Raw genomic sequence first — 19,557 nt, 5'->3', positions numbered from 1 at the left:
TTTATTTCATAAAAATGTCTATTTTGCATTTCGTTTTTCTTGTCTCATTTTGCCTCATTTTTCCAGTTTTGCTTCTTGTTTTTCTAATTTGGCATTACAAATTTTTTTGTTTTGTGTCTCATTCTTCTCATTGTGTGCCTCATGTTTACTCATTTTGCATATCGGTTTTCTATTTTTGAATCTTATTTTTCTGGTTTTACATCTTATTTTACTCATTTTACATCTTGTTTTGCTATTTTTGCATCAAATTTTTCTTATTTTCCTAATTTTACATCTTGTTTTCCTCATTTTACATCTTATTTTCCTCATTTTACATCTTGTTTTTCTCATTTTACATCTTATTTTCTCCATTTTACATCTTGTTTTTCTTGTTTTACATCTTATTTTCCAAAATGTACATCTTGTTTTCTTCATTTTACATCTTGTTTCCTCATTTTATATCTTGTTTTTCTCATTTTACATCTTATTTTCCTCATTTTACATCTTGTTTTTCCTCATTTTACATCTTATTTTCCTCATTTTACATCTTGCTTTTCTCGTTTTGCATATTTTTTTCTGGGTTTCCATCTTGTTTTTCTCATTTTGTGTCTCGCTTTTCACAGAATTATGGGGGAAAAAAGTTCAATTCCTTGGATTATAAATTTTATAAAAATGTATTTTACTGTTTATTTAGGTGGATTCAACTTTGTGTTGGTCTGACTTAATTTAATGAGTTCAAAATGACTCAAAAAGTTCCAAAATGACTCGACACTGAAACCAGATTTGCTCAAAATTGGTCGAATATGTCTCAAAACTAGTTTAGAATGACATAAATATTTCCAAAATCACTGGAAACACACCAAGAATGATACTGAATCTGTCCAGAATGATCTGATGTGTCCAAATTTATTATAAGGATGAGAAAAAAATCTAAATAACTTAAAAATGCTTCAAAATCAGTCGATTCTGGACCAAAATTGTTTTAAAGTTCTTCAACGTGACCCAAAACAAGAAGACAATTAAAACTCAACAAAACTGTTTGATGTATTTTCCATATTTTTGGATTTTTTCAGTGTATTTGATGTGAAAGTGAAGTTACAATCTGAACTGTGTTTTTTTTTTTTATTATTGTTTTGTATTCTCCAGTTAAATCCAGAAAGCGACCAGCAGACTTTAGGAGGAACTTGTTTATGACAGAAGCTCCTCCAAGCAGAGCTGAACTGGAGGCAGAAACACAAAGAAAGGACTCATTGAAGGAGACAGAGCAACTTCTGTCCACCAGAATGACCTCTACCAGGACAACATCTGGACAACATCTGCTTCCTCTCTGTTCCGCTGCTGATCTGGAGTTACAGACGACATGTTCAGGTCTGGATTTACAACGGGAGGAAGTTTCATCACCAACAAAAGGAGGAAACAGAAAAAAAACAGACAGGAAAGATTTTAACCCTGTGAGGTCTGAGCAGCAGTTTCTGGATTTATTTTAGAGATACTGTCTCATTTTTCTTCACTGGTTCATTTTCACTGCAACGTATTTGTGCCTCATTTTTCTCACTTTGCATCTCATTTTTCTAGTTTTGCAGCTTAATTTTCTAATTTTGCATCCTGTTCTTCTCATTTTACACTTTAATTTTCTCGTTTTGTCTCTCACTTCATCTCATTTTACATCAAATTTTTCTAGTTTTGCATCTCCTCTTTCTCATTTTGCATCATATTTTTCTTGTTTTTCTCATTTTGCATCTCGTTTTTCACTTTTCGCATCTCATTTTTCTAGTCGTGCATTTCATTTTTCTCCGTTTGTCTCCATTTTCTCATTTTGCATTGAGTTTTTATCTAATTTTTTTCATTTTGCACCGTATATTTTTAGTTTTGCATCTCGTCTTTCTCATTTGTCATTTTGTTTTTCTGATTTTGTTTCTTGTTTTTCCTCATTTTGCATCTCAGTTTTCTCATTTTGCATCTCATTTTTTCTCATTTTTCATCTCATTTTACCGAATTTTGCATCTTGTTTGTGAGAACAAAGCAGCAAAATAAAATTTTTCTCATGTTGCATTTTGTTTTTCTGATTTGTCTCTCGTTTTTCTCATTTTGTCTCATTTTACATTTAATTTTTCTCGTTTTACATTTAATTTTTCTAGTTTTACATCTCGTTTTGCATCGTATTTTTCTCGTTTTCTCATTTTGCATCTCATTTTTCTCATTTTCACCACGTTTTTCTAATTTTCATCTCGTTCTCATTTTGCATAGTTTTTTTCATTTTGTCTCTCATTTTTCTCTTTTTTCATATTTTGCGTCGCATTCTTTTAGTTTTGCATCTCGTTTCTCTATTTTTGCATTTTGTTTTTTAACTCTGTACCTCATTTAGTCTTCTTTTACATCTAACTTTTCAAGTGTTGCATCTTGTTTTTCTCATTTTGGTTCTTATTTTTCTCATTTCGCATCTTATTTCTCTATTTGCATCTCCTGTTTCTTGTTTTCCGTCTTGTTTTTCTCATTTAGTGTCATTTTGCCTTTTGATTTTTGTCTTTTTTCACATTTTGCATCTTGTTTTTCTCATTTTGCATCAGATTTCTCTGTTTGCATCTCCTGTTTCTTGTTTTTCATCTTGTTTTTCTTGTTTTGTATCTCATTTTTCAAATTTTGCATTTTGTTTTTGTCAATGTGTATCTCATTTTTCTCATTGTGTACCTTGCTTTTCTCATTTTTCATCTTTTTTTTCAGATTCTGCATTTTATTTTTCGTTTTTCACATTTTGTGTTTCATTTTTGCCTTTATCTAGTTTTTCATCTCATTTTTCTCGTTTTACATCTTGCTTTTTCTCGTTTTACATCTTGCTTTTTCTCATTTTGCCTCTCCTTTTTCTCGTTTTGCATCTCGTTTTTCACATTTTGCATCTCATTCTTCTCATTGTGTGCCTCATTTTTTCTCATTTTGCATCTCGTTTTTCTCATTTTGCATCTTGTTTTTCTCATTTTGTGTCTAGTAGTTCTCAGAATGATGGAGATCAGAGATGAAGTTAAATTTCTTTGATTATTTAATTGACACTCTGTGGAAACACTGCCTGCAGTTCAGCTGAAAGGATGCTATATTTTTTGTCACATCGCTGTTGGTCTCAGCCAAGTCAGTCGTGGTTTCCTGGTTTTAACGTGAATCACAGGATTTTTTAGTTTTTTATAGAATCCGATTAAAGCAAATACAACCAGAAGAAACGTATTCTGTGTAGAATGACAGAAAACATGGATTATTGATTTACAACAAAGACAAACAGCTGGAATTAACACATCCAACAAGTTTCCAGATGTTTCTTTAACTATTTACAGCCTCTAAAAACTCAACCAGATGGTTCTGACTCCTTTTATTGTTCTGTCTTGTGTCTCTTTTTGTCTTTATGTCCAGTTCTTGTTTTTGTCTAGTTTTTTCCTGTTTTAGGTCTTGTTGTTTTTGTCTCATTTCTGTTGTTTCACGTCTGTTTGGTTTGTTTTCATTTTATATTTGTCACTTTTTCTCTCCTTGCTTTCATTTTCTGTCGTATGCTGTCCATTTCCATGTTTCGTCTCGACTCCGCTCATCATCTGTATACAGATGTTTCACCATGCTGAATGGATCTCCAACAACCTGCTCCTCTGTTCACTGTTTCTGAGCCAAGCTGCATTTATTTTATTCATTCAGTAGCTTTATTTGTGGTTTCATGATAAATTTAGACAAGTTTTGTGGCATTTGGAATCATTTTTTTGAACAAATCTGCAGAGAGTTACGCCTTTTTAGACAGTTTTTGAGTCACTTTTGGAGAAGTTTATGTCATTTTGGACACATTTTGAGTCATTTTGAATGTGAATAATTCCATCAGTAGGAAGATGTTTCACCATGCTGAATGGATCTCCTCTGTTCACTGTTTCTGAGCCATGCTGCATTTATTTATTTATCCAGTAGCTTTATTTGTCCCTTCATGTCATTTTTAACAAGTTTGGGGCATTTAGAGTAATTTTTTAATAATTCTGCACAGATTTATGGCATTTTAGATAGTTTTTGAGTCGTTTTGTATGAATTCATCTAATTTCAAACAGTTTTTCAGTCATTTTTGAACATTTTTACACTGATTTTGCACAGGTTTAGGTCATTTTGGACTAATTTTGTGCCATTTTGACTATGAATAATTACAGCTGATTGAAAGAGTCGGTCTAGGAGGGAAGAAGTTTCTGTATTTGTTGTTCCAGAAAGTGTGAATTTTTTAATTCGACATAAGAATAAATATCATGAGTTTACACTTAAATTTGGTCATTTTTTCTGATTTACCTGCACATGACATAAGAGTCATTCAAATATTGTCTGAAATCTAAAAGTTTGGTGATTTTTTCTGCTTTGACCATTTCTTGTTCTGATAAATGATGTTATTTTGGTGATTTTTTTAAATAAAGCATGTCATTCTGGCATTTAGGGCATTTTGAACTCATTTAGCTTCAGGTGATTGTTTTTAAACTGACATGACTTCAGTTATTTTTACTAAATGAACCATGAGTGACACCAGACTCATCCAAGGATCACCTGAAAGCTAGAAGTCCAGTGATTTCTTCTGTTTTTACAGCTTCTTGCTCTGATAAACGGTGTAATTTTAGTTTTTTTTTTTTGTTTTTTTCAAAAGAGATGCCGGCAGGTTTTAGATTCCTGAGGGTTAAAGAGAAAAATGTCAACCATGTGTTCCTCTGAAGGCAAACAGGGAAGTTCAGCCTGAAATTAGTTTACGACAAAACACACACAAACAGACACACAACACGGCAAAGATTACAGACCGACACACCGCTCTTATGCAACGCTGCAGCTGAAATAATGCATCAGAAGTCAGAGAGGAATGTGGAAGAGTTTGAACTGACAAACAACAGACACACAAACACACACAGAAACACACACATAAACACAAAAACAGACACACAACAGACACACAACCCTCTGCCTGTCATCCGTGTGCAGCTCGTGTTTCTTTGCTCACCTTGGTTCTGACTTTGTCTCGGTTTGCTTGGAGATCCGCTCCCAGCGCTCTGCCCACCTTCCCCCGCTGAGGAGCCTCTGTTCTGGGCTGCCCTGGGCCCAGGGCTGCCCTGTCCTGGAGGTCCTGGAGGTCCCGGAGGAGGAGGCTGCTGCTGTCTGGGTCCAGGTCCCGGCTTGGAGGAGACTTTCTGCAGGAAGAACTGATGTTTAGTGATGGCGTCCCAGCCCAGCGGCACCGACACCACAGCGTTGGCCATTCCAGAGAAATGTGGAGGAGGAGGAGGAGGAGGAAGGAGGGCTGAGGGGAGGAGGAAGCCGAGGAGGAGGGAAAACTGGGAGAGGAGGAGTGGAAAAAGAGAACATTCCCCACAGCAGCACGCATGGACGGAAACAGGAAGAAAGCTGGTCTGAAACCGTTAAAAACCAGGAGGACTGTGGAAAAACAGTAATGAACGGATGGAAATTTTAAAAATCAATCAGTGTTTCTGATGAATCGATTGTTGGATTCAATTGTTTTTCTTTTTTATTTCTGACTGAATGCTCTGAGTGGAAAACATGGAAACTCTGAGTACAGATGTTTAACTATTTACTGTTTTACAGCGGCTAAAAACTTCATCAGACACCTTGTTTTGTTGTTTAGCGTCTCAATTTTCCTTATTTCGGATCTCTTTTTTCTTGTTTTGCATCTTGCTTTTCTCCTTTTGCATCTCGTTTATCTAATTTTGTATCTTGTTTGTCTCATTTTGTGTCTAGTTTTACTAGTTTTAGATCTAATTTTTCTCCGTTTGTCAAATTTTTCTCATTTTGCATCTCTTGTGTCTCATTGTACATGTCGTTTTTTTCCTACTTTTGCATCTTGTTTTTCTAGTTTTGCATCTTGTTTTCTAGTTTTGACTTTCATTTTTCTCCGTTTGTCTCCATTTTCTCATTTTGCATCTAATTTTTCTCATTATGTGTCTTGTTTTTCTGATTTTACATGTCGTTTGTCTTATTATACATCCTGTTTTTCTCATTTTGTAGCTTGCTTTTCTAGTTTTACATCTCATTTTTGTCCGTGTGTCTCATTTTTCTTATTTTACATTTTTTTTTTGTTGTGCATCTCGCTTTTCTCATTTTGCATCTTGTTTTTCTAATTTGGTATCTTGTTTGTCTCATTTTGCATCTTGTTTTTCTAGCTTTGCATCAAATTTTTCTCTGTTTATCTCCATTTTCTCATTTTGCATCTAGTTTTTCTCATTTTGTATCTTGTTTTTCTGATTTTACATCTTGTTTTTCTAGTTTTGCACCTAATTTTTCTCTTTTTGCATCTTGTTTTTCTCATTTTTCATCTCGTTTGTGAGAATAGGGCTGCAAAATCAAGTTTTTCTTAAGATGTTCCTTCGTCTCAGCATCCAAACAGTAGTTTTCAGTAGCTTTGGCCAGAAATGAATCACTTTTTGTAAGTAAAACTGTAAACAGACAGAGGTTCTTCATGATGAAAGCGAACAAACACACTGAAAGAACAGGAGGATTCAAGAAAAGCAAAATTATACAAAAAATGAAGGTGTTTTTTGTTCTGATGGGTGATAGATTGATCTACTTGTTTTATATAATTCTTTCTTTCTTTTTGTGCTGTTATTTTTGCACTTTAAATGTTGGTTTAGCTACTTTTGTTTAATTTTGTTTTGTCTAATGCTGTTTTTTACTGTAGTCACCTCGTACAGTTTAGTTTTTTTTGTTTTTGTGCTGTGTGCAGCTGTTTTTGAATCTGAAACGTGCTGAGCCTCAGATTACTGTAGATCAAGTCTAAATCGTGTTTTAACATGAGAGCTGGCAGATTCACCCTCTGATAAATTACACAAAGATGAACAGGAAAAATGGGTCAGTGTCACATTTTAACCTTAAAAATCTGATTTATCCAGATGTTTTCTCATTAATACGTCCTAAAAATCTATGAAGTTACCACCAGAAACGTTTCTTCTTCTAATAAAACTCTATTTATTCATCAGCCTCAGGTAGTAACAAGAGAACCTGATGAGAAACTCAGGTTTTAATAAGGAAATAAACAGATTTATTCATGTTTGAGTTGAGAAAGGTTAAATTCTGCTTCTTCTGATGACAGTGGAGGATAAAGTGAGAAACATCAGGATTTTTACATGGCTGAGTGTCTGGTTTTAGCCTCATTTATTTCTCTTTTGTCATTTTATCATCAGCTATGATCTGCAGAACTGAATCAAATCAGACATTTTCTTCTTCTTATCTCTTCAATCAAGCACAAGTTTCGAGTTAAAATGGGGAAAGTTTGTGTCATAAAGTGAAACGTTTCAATATCTGAGGCTACAGATTTTCACATTATGACCTGAAACTGATCTGGTTTTATCCTCCTGGAGTGAAAAACTATTTCCTTTCAAATTAACAATGAACAGATTCTCAAGTTGATCTGATTTAACAGTAATATCAGCAGATTTAATCCGTTTTCATGTTGACGTTCTGAACCACAAGCAGTTTCTACACATTTTTATTTCTTTCTGATTCATTTTCTCACACTGAATGCAGTTAATATGTTTCTTGTTTTTAACAATTTGCATTTCTAGTTTTGTGCCTTATTTAGTCCTCATTTTGTTTCTCGTTTTTCTCATTTTGTGCCTCATTTTGTCTCATTTTGCATTTTGTTATTCTGATTTTGTATCTTATTTTTCTTCATTTTTATCTTTTTTTCTCATTTCCATTTTATTTTTATCATTTTTGATCTTGTTTTTCTCATTGTGCATCTCGTTTTTCAAAATTTTCATCTTGTTCTTCTAATGTTGCATCTTATTTTCCTAATTTTTCATACCATTTTTTGATTTTGCACGTTGATTTCTCATTTTGCATCTTGTTTTTTTCATTTTTCATCTCATTCTTCTCATTTTTCATCTTGTTTTTCTCATTTCGCATCTCATTTTTCTCGTTTTGCATCTTTTTTCTCATTTTGTATCCTGTTTTCCTCATTTTGCATCTCGTTTTTCTCTTATTTGGCATCTTGTTTGTCTCATTTTGCAATTTGTTTTTCTGATTTTACATCTCATTTTTCTCATTTTTATTTTGTTTTTCTCATTTTGCATCTTGTTTTTCTAATTTTTCATCTCGATCTTCTCGTGTTGCATCTTATTTTTCTCATTTTTCATACCATTTTTCTGATTTTGTACCTTGTTTTTCTCATTTTGCAACTCAGTTTTCTATTTTCTATTTTTTTTCTCATTTTTGATCTTGTTCTCATTTTGCATATGGTTTTTCTAATTTTATGTTTTGTTTTTCTCATTTTGCATCCTGTTTTTCTCGTTTTGCATCTCATTCTTCTCATTTTTGCATCTTATTTTTCTTCATTTTTATCTAGTTTTTCAGATTTTTCTTCTCATTTTTCTCATTTTGTGTCTCCTTTTTCTCAGAATGATGGAAATCAGAGAAACTGTTGAATTTCTTCGATTATTTAATTGAGAAAAATCTCCTCTCCGCTCTGTGGAAACGTTGCCTGTAGTTCAGCAGAAAAGTCTCTCATTTTTTGTCATGTTATCGTTTGTTACAGCAGAGTCACAAATAGCTTCACGGTTTGGTTGAAGAGCTCAGAATTATTCGGTTTTTACAGAATGTCTTTGTGTAAACTGTTTATTTTTTAGTGAATTTTTAAATTAGTCGTGTCGACTAAAGTGATTTTAAAGAAAAAGCACAACTATGACTAGAAGAATATTTTTCTTAGGTGGAATTATTAGATGTTAAGACATTTTTTTTATCTTACAGAAACTGAAAAAAACTGGAATAAGCTTCTTTTTTTTCAGATGTCCACATGACACCAACACTGGTTAAAAAAATATGGATTTACATGTTATAGATATTTTATCACATATAAAATACAGTAAATTATGATGAAATGTCATGATTTTAGGCTGAGATTTGGCTAATTTTTTAAATGGAACTAGAAGTCACAGATGAGTAGTTCAAGGACTGTTGGGAAAATAGACAGTTTGAAGATTTTTTTCTGTTTTTACACTTTCCAATTCTGATAAACGATTTATTTTTGCAGATTTTTTATTAAAATGAGACAGGTATACTACAGAAATTTGATCAAATATCACAACTTTAGTCTAGATTTGGTTCATTTGGTTTGGAGTACCTCAAGGGAAATTAAAAACCTGAGAAATCTTCCTGTTTTTAAAGTTTCTAGTTTTGATAAACAATTTATTTTTGTTAATTTCTTTTTAAATGAGACGTATAAAATACAGAAATTTTAGGCTTAGATTTGGTTAATTTTTTAAATGGAACTGGAAGTCATAGATGAGTAGTTTGAGGACTGTTAGAAAATTAAAAATTTGAGGACTTTTTCAGTTAATGCAGTTTCCAGTTCTAATAAATTGTTTATTTTTGGCGATTTTTAAAAAAATGAGACAATTAAAATACAGAAATTTTGTCTTAGATTTTGTTCATTTTCCAGATAAATCCCAGATGAGTAGTTCAAGGAAAATCTAAAATCTGAGAATTTTTTTAGTTTTTCCAGTCTCCAGTTCTCATAAATTGTGTATTTTACTGATTTTTTAAAGATAACCTGTTCTGGGGTTGTGAGGGTTAAACCAGGTGATGCTGTTGTTTCATCGACGACCTGTCAGAGTAAAAGCTTTCCGTCTCTAATGCGTCTGATAAAAGCCTGGAGGCGGCGACTGGGAATCCGTTCAGGCACATTCCAGAGTCAGAAACACTCCCAGCTCCAGAAACGCCGCTGCTGATTTTGCAGACTCAATAAATTCATATATATTATTATTATATTTTAATATTTTACAGAATCAATAAACTGTTTTAAACATTAAATGACATTTTAATGTGAGCAGAAGAACTGAAACTCAGCCTGACGTGACTCTAAACTAGCAAAAACTAGGATTATTTTACAGATATCTGCAGTAAAATAAAGGAAAATTTAAGGCTATTATAGATTATTATGAAGGAAAATTAAGAAAAAATTCTGTCAGTTGGTATTTTATGTATTTTCCCAGTTTTGTTGAATTACAGATTTAAAAAATCAAATTAATTTACATGATAACTGCATGTAAATACATTTTAAAACTTATTTTTTAGGTTTTCCTTTTTTAATTAAATTACACTTTTTTAAAATAGAAAAAAACTGTGAAAAAATTGAAATTTAATCACTAGAAAAAAATAAATGTACTTGTTGACTCTAAAAATAAAATAAAATAAAATAAAATAAAAATCAGGCCACAATCAGTAATTAGTTCTTTTATAACATTTGATTGCATTGTTTTTTTACTATATTTAAATCAGCAAAAAATATAATTATTTTCCAAATATTTGCAGTCACTGAACGAAAAAATATGTATATTACGAATGTAAAAAATGGTAAATAATATTTTCTAGATTTTCTCTGTTTTGCTAAATTACAGATAATATCTATTAAAATCACAGAAAAAAATACATTTTTTTTGGATTTTGGTTGGGGTTTTTTTTTTGGTTAATTTTTTTGTGAATGTTCTTAAAGAAAATATTTGAAGTTTTACTGATATATATGTAATCACTTTAGATATTCTTAGGATTGTTTTGGAAGATTTTTACATAGTTTTTGAAAATATTTACAAGAATTTTCTGGCCACATTTGGGGGATTTTTTAAAAATAAAACTTTTAAGGGTAACTTTTAAGGAATTATTAGAATTTTCTTCCTAAAGGTTTTGCAAATTTTCAGAAATTTAGGGAATTTTTTTGCTGAATTTTTGGATTTTTTTCAGACAAGTAAACAATATTTTTTGGTGCCCATAAATGAGGACAACAGGAGGGTTAAATATGAGCAGAAGAACATAAACTCACCCTGACGTGACTCCTCCGCTTCTCCATCATAGCTTCAGTTAGCAGAGCTTCATCTCCAGCCTCCAGAGAACCGCCAGAACCTCCAGAATCTCCAGAACTTCCAGCATCTACAGCCCCTCCAGCCTCCAGAGAACCTCCAGAACCTCCAGCATCTAAAGCCCCTCCAGCTCCTCCAGCCTCCTGGTTCTGCCGGACCGACCGGTTGGGAGAATCCTCCAGAGAGCTGCCGGACGCAGCAGCTCTGCGGTCGGTTCTGTAGCCGCTGCTCTTCTCTCTGACGGGTCTAAGCACCACGGAGACTCGGACCGGGCCGGCCGTCGGCCTTTTAGCTCCATCAGCTGCTTCCTGCTTCCTGGACACCACTCGCCTCGTATCGACTGGAGCCGCTCTGGTCTGCTGAGGAGGAGACGGAGAACAGGAAGTAAAGCCAGCCGCTAGGAAGAAAATAAAGCTTTGACCTAAACTAATGTTCTGGAACTGAACATATCTAGAAGCATGAGGACCTGAATGTTTAAAATGAAACAACAAACCAGCAACATGCTTCAAGATAACACATCGGTTCTCTCAAATTACTCAAAATGTGTTCAAAATGGCCCAAAGTCACATAAAAATTCTTCAAAATTACCCAATAATCGTTCAGATTTACACAGAAATCGTCAAAAAAGCTTCTGAAATGGAACAAAAGCTGTCAGAAATCATACAAATCTGTCCAAAATGTGTCCCTAATGACAAGAAGAACTTTTAAAATTACTCAAAGATTGTCTAAAATGACTTGAATATCGTCCTAAAGGCGGTAATGTTTCCCAGAACTCAGATGTGTTTCTCCTCCTAAATGTCATGGTTCTATCTGGTGGACTGATGACGTTCTGAGGCTCAGAAATGATGGAAAAAGTCCATTAAAAAGTGATAAATCTGGACCCACTTCTATGGACTTCAAGGACCTGGAACGTTCTAAGTGAGACTAAACTTAAAAACTGGAAGCAGGAAAGGAGAATGTCCCCTGGAGAAAGTTCTAGAGTAGACCTACCGACAACTATAGAAAGTTCTAGAGTAGACCTACCAACAACTGGAGAAAGTTCTGGAGTAGATCTACTGACAACTGGAGAAAGTTCTAGAGTAGATCTACCGACAACTATAGAAAGTTCTAGAGTAGACCTACCAACAACTATAGAAAGTTCTAGAGTAGACCTACCAACAACTGGAGAAAGTTCTAGAGTAGACCTACCGACAACTGGACAGTTGTCGGTAGGTCTACTCTAGAACTTTCTCCAGGAGATGTTCTCCTCTATGGACTTCAAGGACCTGGAACTCTGGAAATATTCCCAGTATGACGGTAGAACTCTGATCATTGATAAAGTTGCTGGAGATGAAGAACCAGAAGGTTCTGTGGAGGTTCTGCTGGTTTTAGTATTTCAGGTTCTCGGTACCTGACTCGGTGGTTTCGGTGGCGACTGGTTGGATCGTGAGCCGACTCTGGTTCTGACCGTCTTCAGGTCCAGTTTAGAGACTCTCTGACTGAAGGCCGGATTTGCGCCGGTGGTTTTGGTTTTAGCTGCTGGCTTGGTCGGTGCTGCAGGAAGTGTAATCTGGGTGCTTTCAATCAGGTCCTCAGATGGGGGACTCTGGGTCTCCTCGGGTGGAACCGGGTTCTGCTCGCTGATGGAGCTGCAGACGGACAAAAACAGCGCCTCTTCGTCGTCGTCGTCGTCAGCAGGGACCTCGGTGGCGTCTGAGTCTGGAGTCAAGGAGTCGTCGTTGCCGTGGCTACCGGTGCTGGTCGTCAGGGACAGCGTCAGGTTGTCGTTCCAGGCGTCTCTCCGGAATTCGTCGGCGTCCAGGTAGACCGACACCGAGTTGTCGTTGGACTCAGTTTTTCCCGTCGAAACGTCGTCCTCCGGGTCGTCGTCCTGCGGCAGCCATCTTGAAATGACAACGGCGTCGGCGTCGGTCACCATGGTCGTCAGGGTAACCTCCAGCAGGTCGTAGTCCGGCGGACCGTCGGCGCCGCTCAGGCCACGGATCGACTCCGGCGAGGAAGAGGACGAGGAGGAGGAGACGGGGAAGGCGTTCCCGTTGAGGTCGGAGCGAAGAGGAAGCTTCATGTTGAAACCGTCAGAAACACTCATCGCTCAGAGCTGGAAGGAGAACCGACCCAGAAACGCTGCAGAGCTCCTAAAAACAATCATCCTGTCCATGGCAGAACCTCGGTTCTCCATCAATGTCCAGATTTACAGGACTCTGCAAGAAGAAACGGACATTTAAAGGGTTTTAGTCACAAAAACTGCAAAGAAAACGAAGAAACGCTTTAAAAAAAAAAGTTTGAACTATTTACTGAGATTTTACAGACATTTCCTGTTTGGTTAAATTAAAGATAATGTCTGGAAAAACTACAACAAGAGACAAACAAGCAGCAACGCAGAACATCAAAATAAACACACTGGAAAAAAATGCTCCTCTCAAAACAAGAAAAAAAACTCCTTTCAAGGAACTTTTACCTTGAAATAAGTGAAAAAATCTGCCAATAGAACAATTGAAAAATGGCTTGGTAAGATTTCTTGGCATAAGATATATTTAGAATGTATATATTTATTCATTTAGCTTTATAGATTGATTGTAGAAGACGTTTATCTATTTTTTTTCAGAGGAATGCTGCCCCCTGCTGGATGTTTGACTGCTGCTACACTCCTTTAAACCTTTTAAACCGTTTATCTACCATAAACTACCCAGTGGTGGGTTTAATATCTGAGAACATGATCAGAGCTGACAGCTGTCGGTTAATAAAAGAATAAAAGTGGAACGAGGACGAGGACAAGCAGCTAAATAAAGAAGAACCAGGACGACTGTGGCCCACTGATGAGTCTCTGATGATCAGCTGGAGGCTTCATCTGCTCACGAAACTCAGTGAAAAGGAAACCTGCAGCTTTCTGTTCTTCAGAGAATCTAGAAATCCACATTTTTAACTCCATGTGTGACATTTCACCCAGAAATAAAGAAACAAACAGAACAAAGAAAATAAAGTTCCTCCAATATTCTACAGAAATTCTAACAAACCAACAACATTCAACACGTTTCCTCAGCTGTTATCGACACTCGAAGAATAAAAAGACAATGCTACAACCTGCAGATATTTATTCACTATTATAAACACTGCCTGCAGTTCAGCTGAAAACTCTGAGTTTTAATCACACGACTGCTGGTCAAAGCTGAGTCTTTAATGGCTTCCTGGTCGAGGAGGTCAGAAGTTTTAGTTTTTTACAGAATCTAGTTGAAGAAAACACGTATTTTAGGAGGAATTTTTACATTCTGAAACATTTGTTTTTTTTTAACAAATGCAGACAAATTTATGCCATTTTAGACAATTCTGAGTCATTTTATATGAATTTGTGTAATTTCAGGCAGTTTTTAAGTCATTTTTGACCATTTTTACACTCAATTTGCACAAGTTTATTTTGAAGCATTTTACATAATTTTAAAACAATTGTACACAGATTTATTTTTTCAACAATTTTTAAGTAACTTTATGAGAATTCATGCAATTCCAGACAGTCTGAGCCATTTTGACCATTTTTATACTGATTTTGAACACTTTTACGTCATTTGAGACACATTTTGAGCCATTTTGAATGTGAATAATCACAACTGTATACAGATGTTTCACAATGCTGAATGAATCTCCAACAACGTGCTTCTCTGTTCACTGTTTTTTTTAGACATTTTAGACAGTTTTAAAGTCATTTTTGCACAAGTTTATGTAATTTTGAACAAATTTTGAAGTATTTTGAATATTTTTTTTAAATAATTGTGGACAGGTTTATGCCATTTTAGACAATTTTGAGTCATTTTAAGTGATTCCTTGTAATTTCAGACAGTTTTTGAGTCATTTTTATACAGATTTTCCACAAGTTTATGTCACATTGGACACATTTTGAGCCATTTTGAATGTGAATAATCACAGCTGTAGAAAGAGTCGGTCCAGGAGGGAAGAAGCTTCTTTTTCTTTCTAGAAAGTGTGAATTTTTGAATTCGGCATAAGAACAAAAGCTAAAAGTTTGATGATTTTTTCTGTTTTGACCATTTCTTGTTCTGATAAATGGTGTCATTTTGGTGATTTTTTTTAAAATAAAGCATGTTCATTCTGAACAAACAGACCAGTGGTTGGACTAAAAGATAAAATAAAACCCAGACGGTCGTCTATAAACAGCTACCTGATCCCCTCAGTCCACCTGAATAATGGATGAGTTCAGGTCAATTGGAGGTTTTATTACTAGAGGTTCTGTTTAACAAGCAGAAATTCAACACGACTCTTTATCCTCTTCACCTGGACCAGATTCCATAGACCTGCCTGAAAATAAGAGAATAAATCAGCTGCAGAAGCCAAACATTAACCAGAGACTGAAGGTTCAGTTTAACTTGTTAAATATTCATCAGAAGAAACACAGAGTCACCATCAGAAACTAAATACAGAAAAAAAACACAACCGGATCACAGACGTTTCTGCTCATTTTTTAAAATTCTATGAGCAATGGGACACACACAGAACATCAACAAGGAAACACTAAACGACCACAAAGAGACACAAAATGAACACAAAGACACACAAAACAACCACAAAGAAACACAAAAAACCACAAAGAGACACCAAACAACCACAAATAAACACAAAACAACCACACAGAGACACAAAACAATCACAAACAGACAAAACAACCACAAAGACACACAAAAGAACCACAAAGAAACACAAAACAACCACAAAGACACACAAAACAACCACAAAGAGACACAACACAACCACAAAGAGACACAAAACAACCACAAAGAGACACAACACGACCACTAAGAGACACAAAACAACCACAAAGAGACACAAAACAACCACAGAGACACAAAAAGACTACAGAGACACAAAACAACCACAAACACAAACAAAACAACCACAAACACACACAAAACAATCACAAAGAGACACGTCAGTGTTTTTTGGACTATGTAACTCATGCGCCGATACCCAAAACCCAACAGGAAGTCGGCCATTTTGAGTTATGATTCATATTTCGGACAATTGTTTGTCATTTTTGGATATTTTTTAAAAGCTATAAACTCGAACAGGGTAACCACGACAGAACTCAAATTTGTCCAAGATGTACTCCAGTCATGGGTGATCAAAAGTTATCAAAATACGTCACAAAAGTCTGAGGGCGTGGCCATGGTGACTAGCGGAATGCGACCATTTTGGATGTCTTGCCATCAAACAGGAATAGATTCATAACAAGCCACTACGTGCTCCATTCTGCCTCAAACTTTACATGTATGATCACAGTCCTGCCCTCATCACATCCATCTGTTGTTTTTTGTAGTTTTTGTTTAGTTGCTGTTTTCTGACTATCGGCTGAAGTGTCCTTTAGTTTTTTAGTTGTAGTTTTTTGTTGTATCATTTTCAGCTACGATTGTCAGCTGTGATTTTCTGACATTTTCACTCTGTTTTTCACACATTTTAAGGCATTTTCTGATGTTTTCAGTCGCTGTTTTCTGTCATTTTCATTCAGAGTTTTGACAATTTCAGTCACTGTTTATTGATGTTTTTAGTGTCTACTTTCTGTTGTTTTTTGTAGTTTTTATTCAACATTTTCTGACATTTTCATTCTGTGTTTTCACACATTTTACTGGAAAAGGTGAATTTTTTAATAATTAGCCCATAAACTCTCCTTTCTCTGAGCCTCAGAAGGGAACCCCGGCAGATTTATACCAACATGTGACTTTTCCTTAGAAAATCTGCAGAGCTACGTTTCTTTACAATGCTTTCTTCCCTTTAAACAAACTGTTCAGTGACACTAAAAAGAGTCCGAATCACCTCAACATGAACAGAACCTGGTTTCTTTAAAGAACCTCCGTCTGTTCCTCGTTACCTAATCGGCCTCCTAGGTTTCTGTTCAGGAGGAGGTTTTCCTTCCTCGTAAACATTCAACCAGTTCATCGTTTATTACGTAAAGACGACGGAGTGGAAATTACCTCGTAACACAACTGATGCTGGAAAACGTTCCACTCTGGAATCTCTCTTCTTGTTTTTCCTCCTCTTATCTGAGGCCTCGTTCAGGGAAAACTTATCTGGCTGTCAGGAGACGAATATTAGAAACTTTTATTTTTAGTTTTCAACCGCTGGAGCAAAAGTTCTTCTTCTGTTAATGTTTGAGTTCTGTTAAAGAGAAACTAAGGTCATAAACTCCAGCACTGGACGACTGAAAACACCTGGAAACGACAGAAAACAATGACTGAAATCATCAGATAACAGAGAATAAAAACTACAGAAAACAACAGAAAGTGGTGACTAGAAACACCAAAAAACTGTGACTGAAATAGTCAAATTCTGAATGAAAATGACAGAAAAGAGCAACTAAAACTGTCTGAAAACAGCAACTGAAATCGTCAGATAATGTTGAATAAAAACTACAAGAAACAACAGAAACTAAAAAGAGACTACAAACATAAAAAACTGTGACTGAAAATGTCAAAACTCTGAATGACAATGTCAAAAAACAGTGACTGAAATTGTCATAAAATGGTGGCTGAAATTGCCTGAGAAGAACAACGGAAAATATCAGAAAACAGCAGCTGAAAATGACAGAAAACCTGAAAACAGCGACTAAAACTGTCAGAAAACGATTAAAAATGACAGAACAACTAAAAACAGTGACTGAAAACACCAGAAAATGGCTGAAATTGTCAGAAACAGTGACTGAAAACGTGTGAAAACAAGTTTAAAAGGTTTTATTTTCAGTTTCTGATCACTGGAGCAGAAGGTTTCTTTGTTTTTAACCTCCAGGTCTGCAGGGAGAAAAGCTTTTTCTGGACTAACTGCAGATTTTCTCTGACTTTGTTCTGAATCTAATCCTCAACAACCCGACGCTCGGTGCCAGACGCAGCTGACGGCTCTACAGTCGCCTCCATTGTTCCAGCTGATTACTATGGGATTCACAGCCTGCTGCAAACTAACTACAGACTCACAGCTCCTGCTCTGGACAGAAAATCTAAAACTGAACGTGTTGGACGGCACGAGACGAAGAGTTCAGAGACTCTGGTCTGGTTTTATCTGAGGACGGTTAAAAACAAACTAAGGTCATACACCCCAGAACTGGATGAAAGAAAACATCTGGAAATGACAGAAAACAGCGACTGACAATGTCAAAAACTTCCTTAAAATGTGTGAAAACACTGAGAGAAAATGTCAGAAAATCACAATCACAAAATCATAATAACAACCTGCACACACACCAACACACACACACGCTAACACACACCAACACACACACATGCTAACAGGCAGAATGAGTAGAGCTGCTTGTTTAGTGTCAGCGGTGACTCAGCGCTCTGCTGGTTGCCATGGTAACCCCTTCTGCTGTGTCGTGGTGTCTGCAGCAGGAAGCTCAGCTGACAGAGACACCAGCTGATAGCAGAACTTAAGGAAAGGTGAGCCACCGCATGCTAATGAGCTGCTAACAAGCTGCAAACAAGCTACAAACAAACTGCTCACAAGCTGCTAACAAGCTACAAACAAGCTACAAACAAACTGCTCACAAGCTGCTAACAAGCTGCTAACGAGCAGCTAATGAGCTGCTAACAAGCTACTAACAAGCTGCTAACGAGCTGCTAACGAGCAGCTAATGAGTTACTAACAAGCTACTAACAAGCTGCTAACGAGCTGCTAACAAGCTGCTAACAAGCTACTAACAAGCTGTGAACAAGCTGCTAACAGGCTGCTAATAAACTACTAACAAGCTGCTAACAAGCTACTAACAAGCTGCTAACGAGCTACTAAGATGCTGCTAACAAGCTACTAATGAGCTGCTAACAAGCTACTAACAAACTGCTAACAAGCTGCTAACAAGCTACTATAGAGCTATTAACAAGCTGCTATGAGTTGTTTTCTGTCGTTTTTTTAGCTGCTGTTTCCATCATTTTCACTTGTGAGGATCGGAAACTGTCAAGACGAATCACTGCAGGAACGAAGCCTCAGATTAATGAAATGATCCCAGAGGTTCTGGAAGCACAAACTGGCCCAGTTCCAGTCCAGTTAGAGCTCCAGTTATTCAGCCCACAGTGGATGGAGCCGTTATATAATCAGCTAACCGTCGTTCTGACAGCATCAACGGGTCGTTAGCTGGACACAGATCCGATCTGTTAGACGGATGGAGTCTATTAGGATTATAGCTCAGAGCTGATGCAGTTAATTAAAGAGTTTAAATAAGATGAACAGAAGACGGACACGTCTCTAAGAAAAATAAACAGTGGCTATGATGTTGCTGTTGTTCAACCAATCATAAGCTAGGTGGACTCATCACCATGGTAACCAGAAACAAAAAAAAAAGCTTAAAAAATGAACCATGTTCACCAGTTTCAGCAAAAACAAAAAAGAAAACTGCACTTCTGGATCAAATGTGAAGCTACGACGGACTTGGCTGCGTCAAATGACAGAAATTCAGAGTTTTCAGCTGAACTGCAGGAAGTGGAAACTGCAGAAAAACACGGAAGCCAGATAAAAATGCATCAGGTAAATATGTAGAGCCTCCATTTACACTCAGACTAAAGTGTTGGACGTGTTGATTCCAGTTTTTTTATTCAGTTTATGTAAAATGAATAATTAAAATTATAAGTTTTTTTCATTGAAACGGTCAGATTTAACCCAAATTTGGATGTTTTCCTAAAAAAGATAAAAGGTAATTTTGCATCTAAACTTAACTAAGTTTCTAACTAGAAGTTATTCTGATAAAAGTGTG

At 35.9% G+C, this 19,557-nt stretch overlaps 1 protein-coding gene across 7 annotated transcripts in view; it reads right to left on the bottom strand.

Annotated features, from left to right (window-relative positions):
* The window catches only part of LOC111585880 (microtubule-associated tumor suppressor 1 homolog), a 96,498-nt gene that overhangs the window by 61,182 nt on the left and 15,759 nt on the right, over positions 1–19,557 (bottom strand). For 6 of the 7 annotated variants that reach the window (XR_008601461.1, XM_055010092.1, XM_055010091.1 and 3 more), the window contains exons 2-4: positions 12,214–13,024; positions 10,787–11,182; positions 4,964–5,150 (exon numbers count right to left, since the gene is read on the bottom strand). Coding sequence is in view for 6 of the 7 variants with exons in the window: in XM_055010092.1 (XP_054866067.1) it covers positions 4,964–5,150; positions 10,787–11,182; positions 12,214–12,912 (1,282 nt within the window). In the remaining variant the exon portion in view is untranslated. The remainder of the gene's footprint in view (positions 1–4,963; positions 5,151–10,786; positions 11,183–12,213; positions 13,025–19,557) is intronic. The other variant, XM_055010093.1, reaches the window with a different exon arrangement.

The sequence above is a fragment of the Amphiprion ocellaris genome, chromosome 4 (genome assembly GCF_022539595.1).
Source record: "Amphiprion ocellaris isolate individual 3 ecotype Okinawa chromosome 4, ASM2253959v1, whole genome shotgun sequence".
Lineage (NCBI taxonomy): Eukaryota > Metazoa > Chordata > Actinopteri > Pomacentridae > Amphiprion > Amphiprion ocellaris.
Note: the sequence above shows the minus strand (reverse complement) of the source record. Positions and strands in the feature narration are given on the sequence as shown.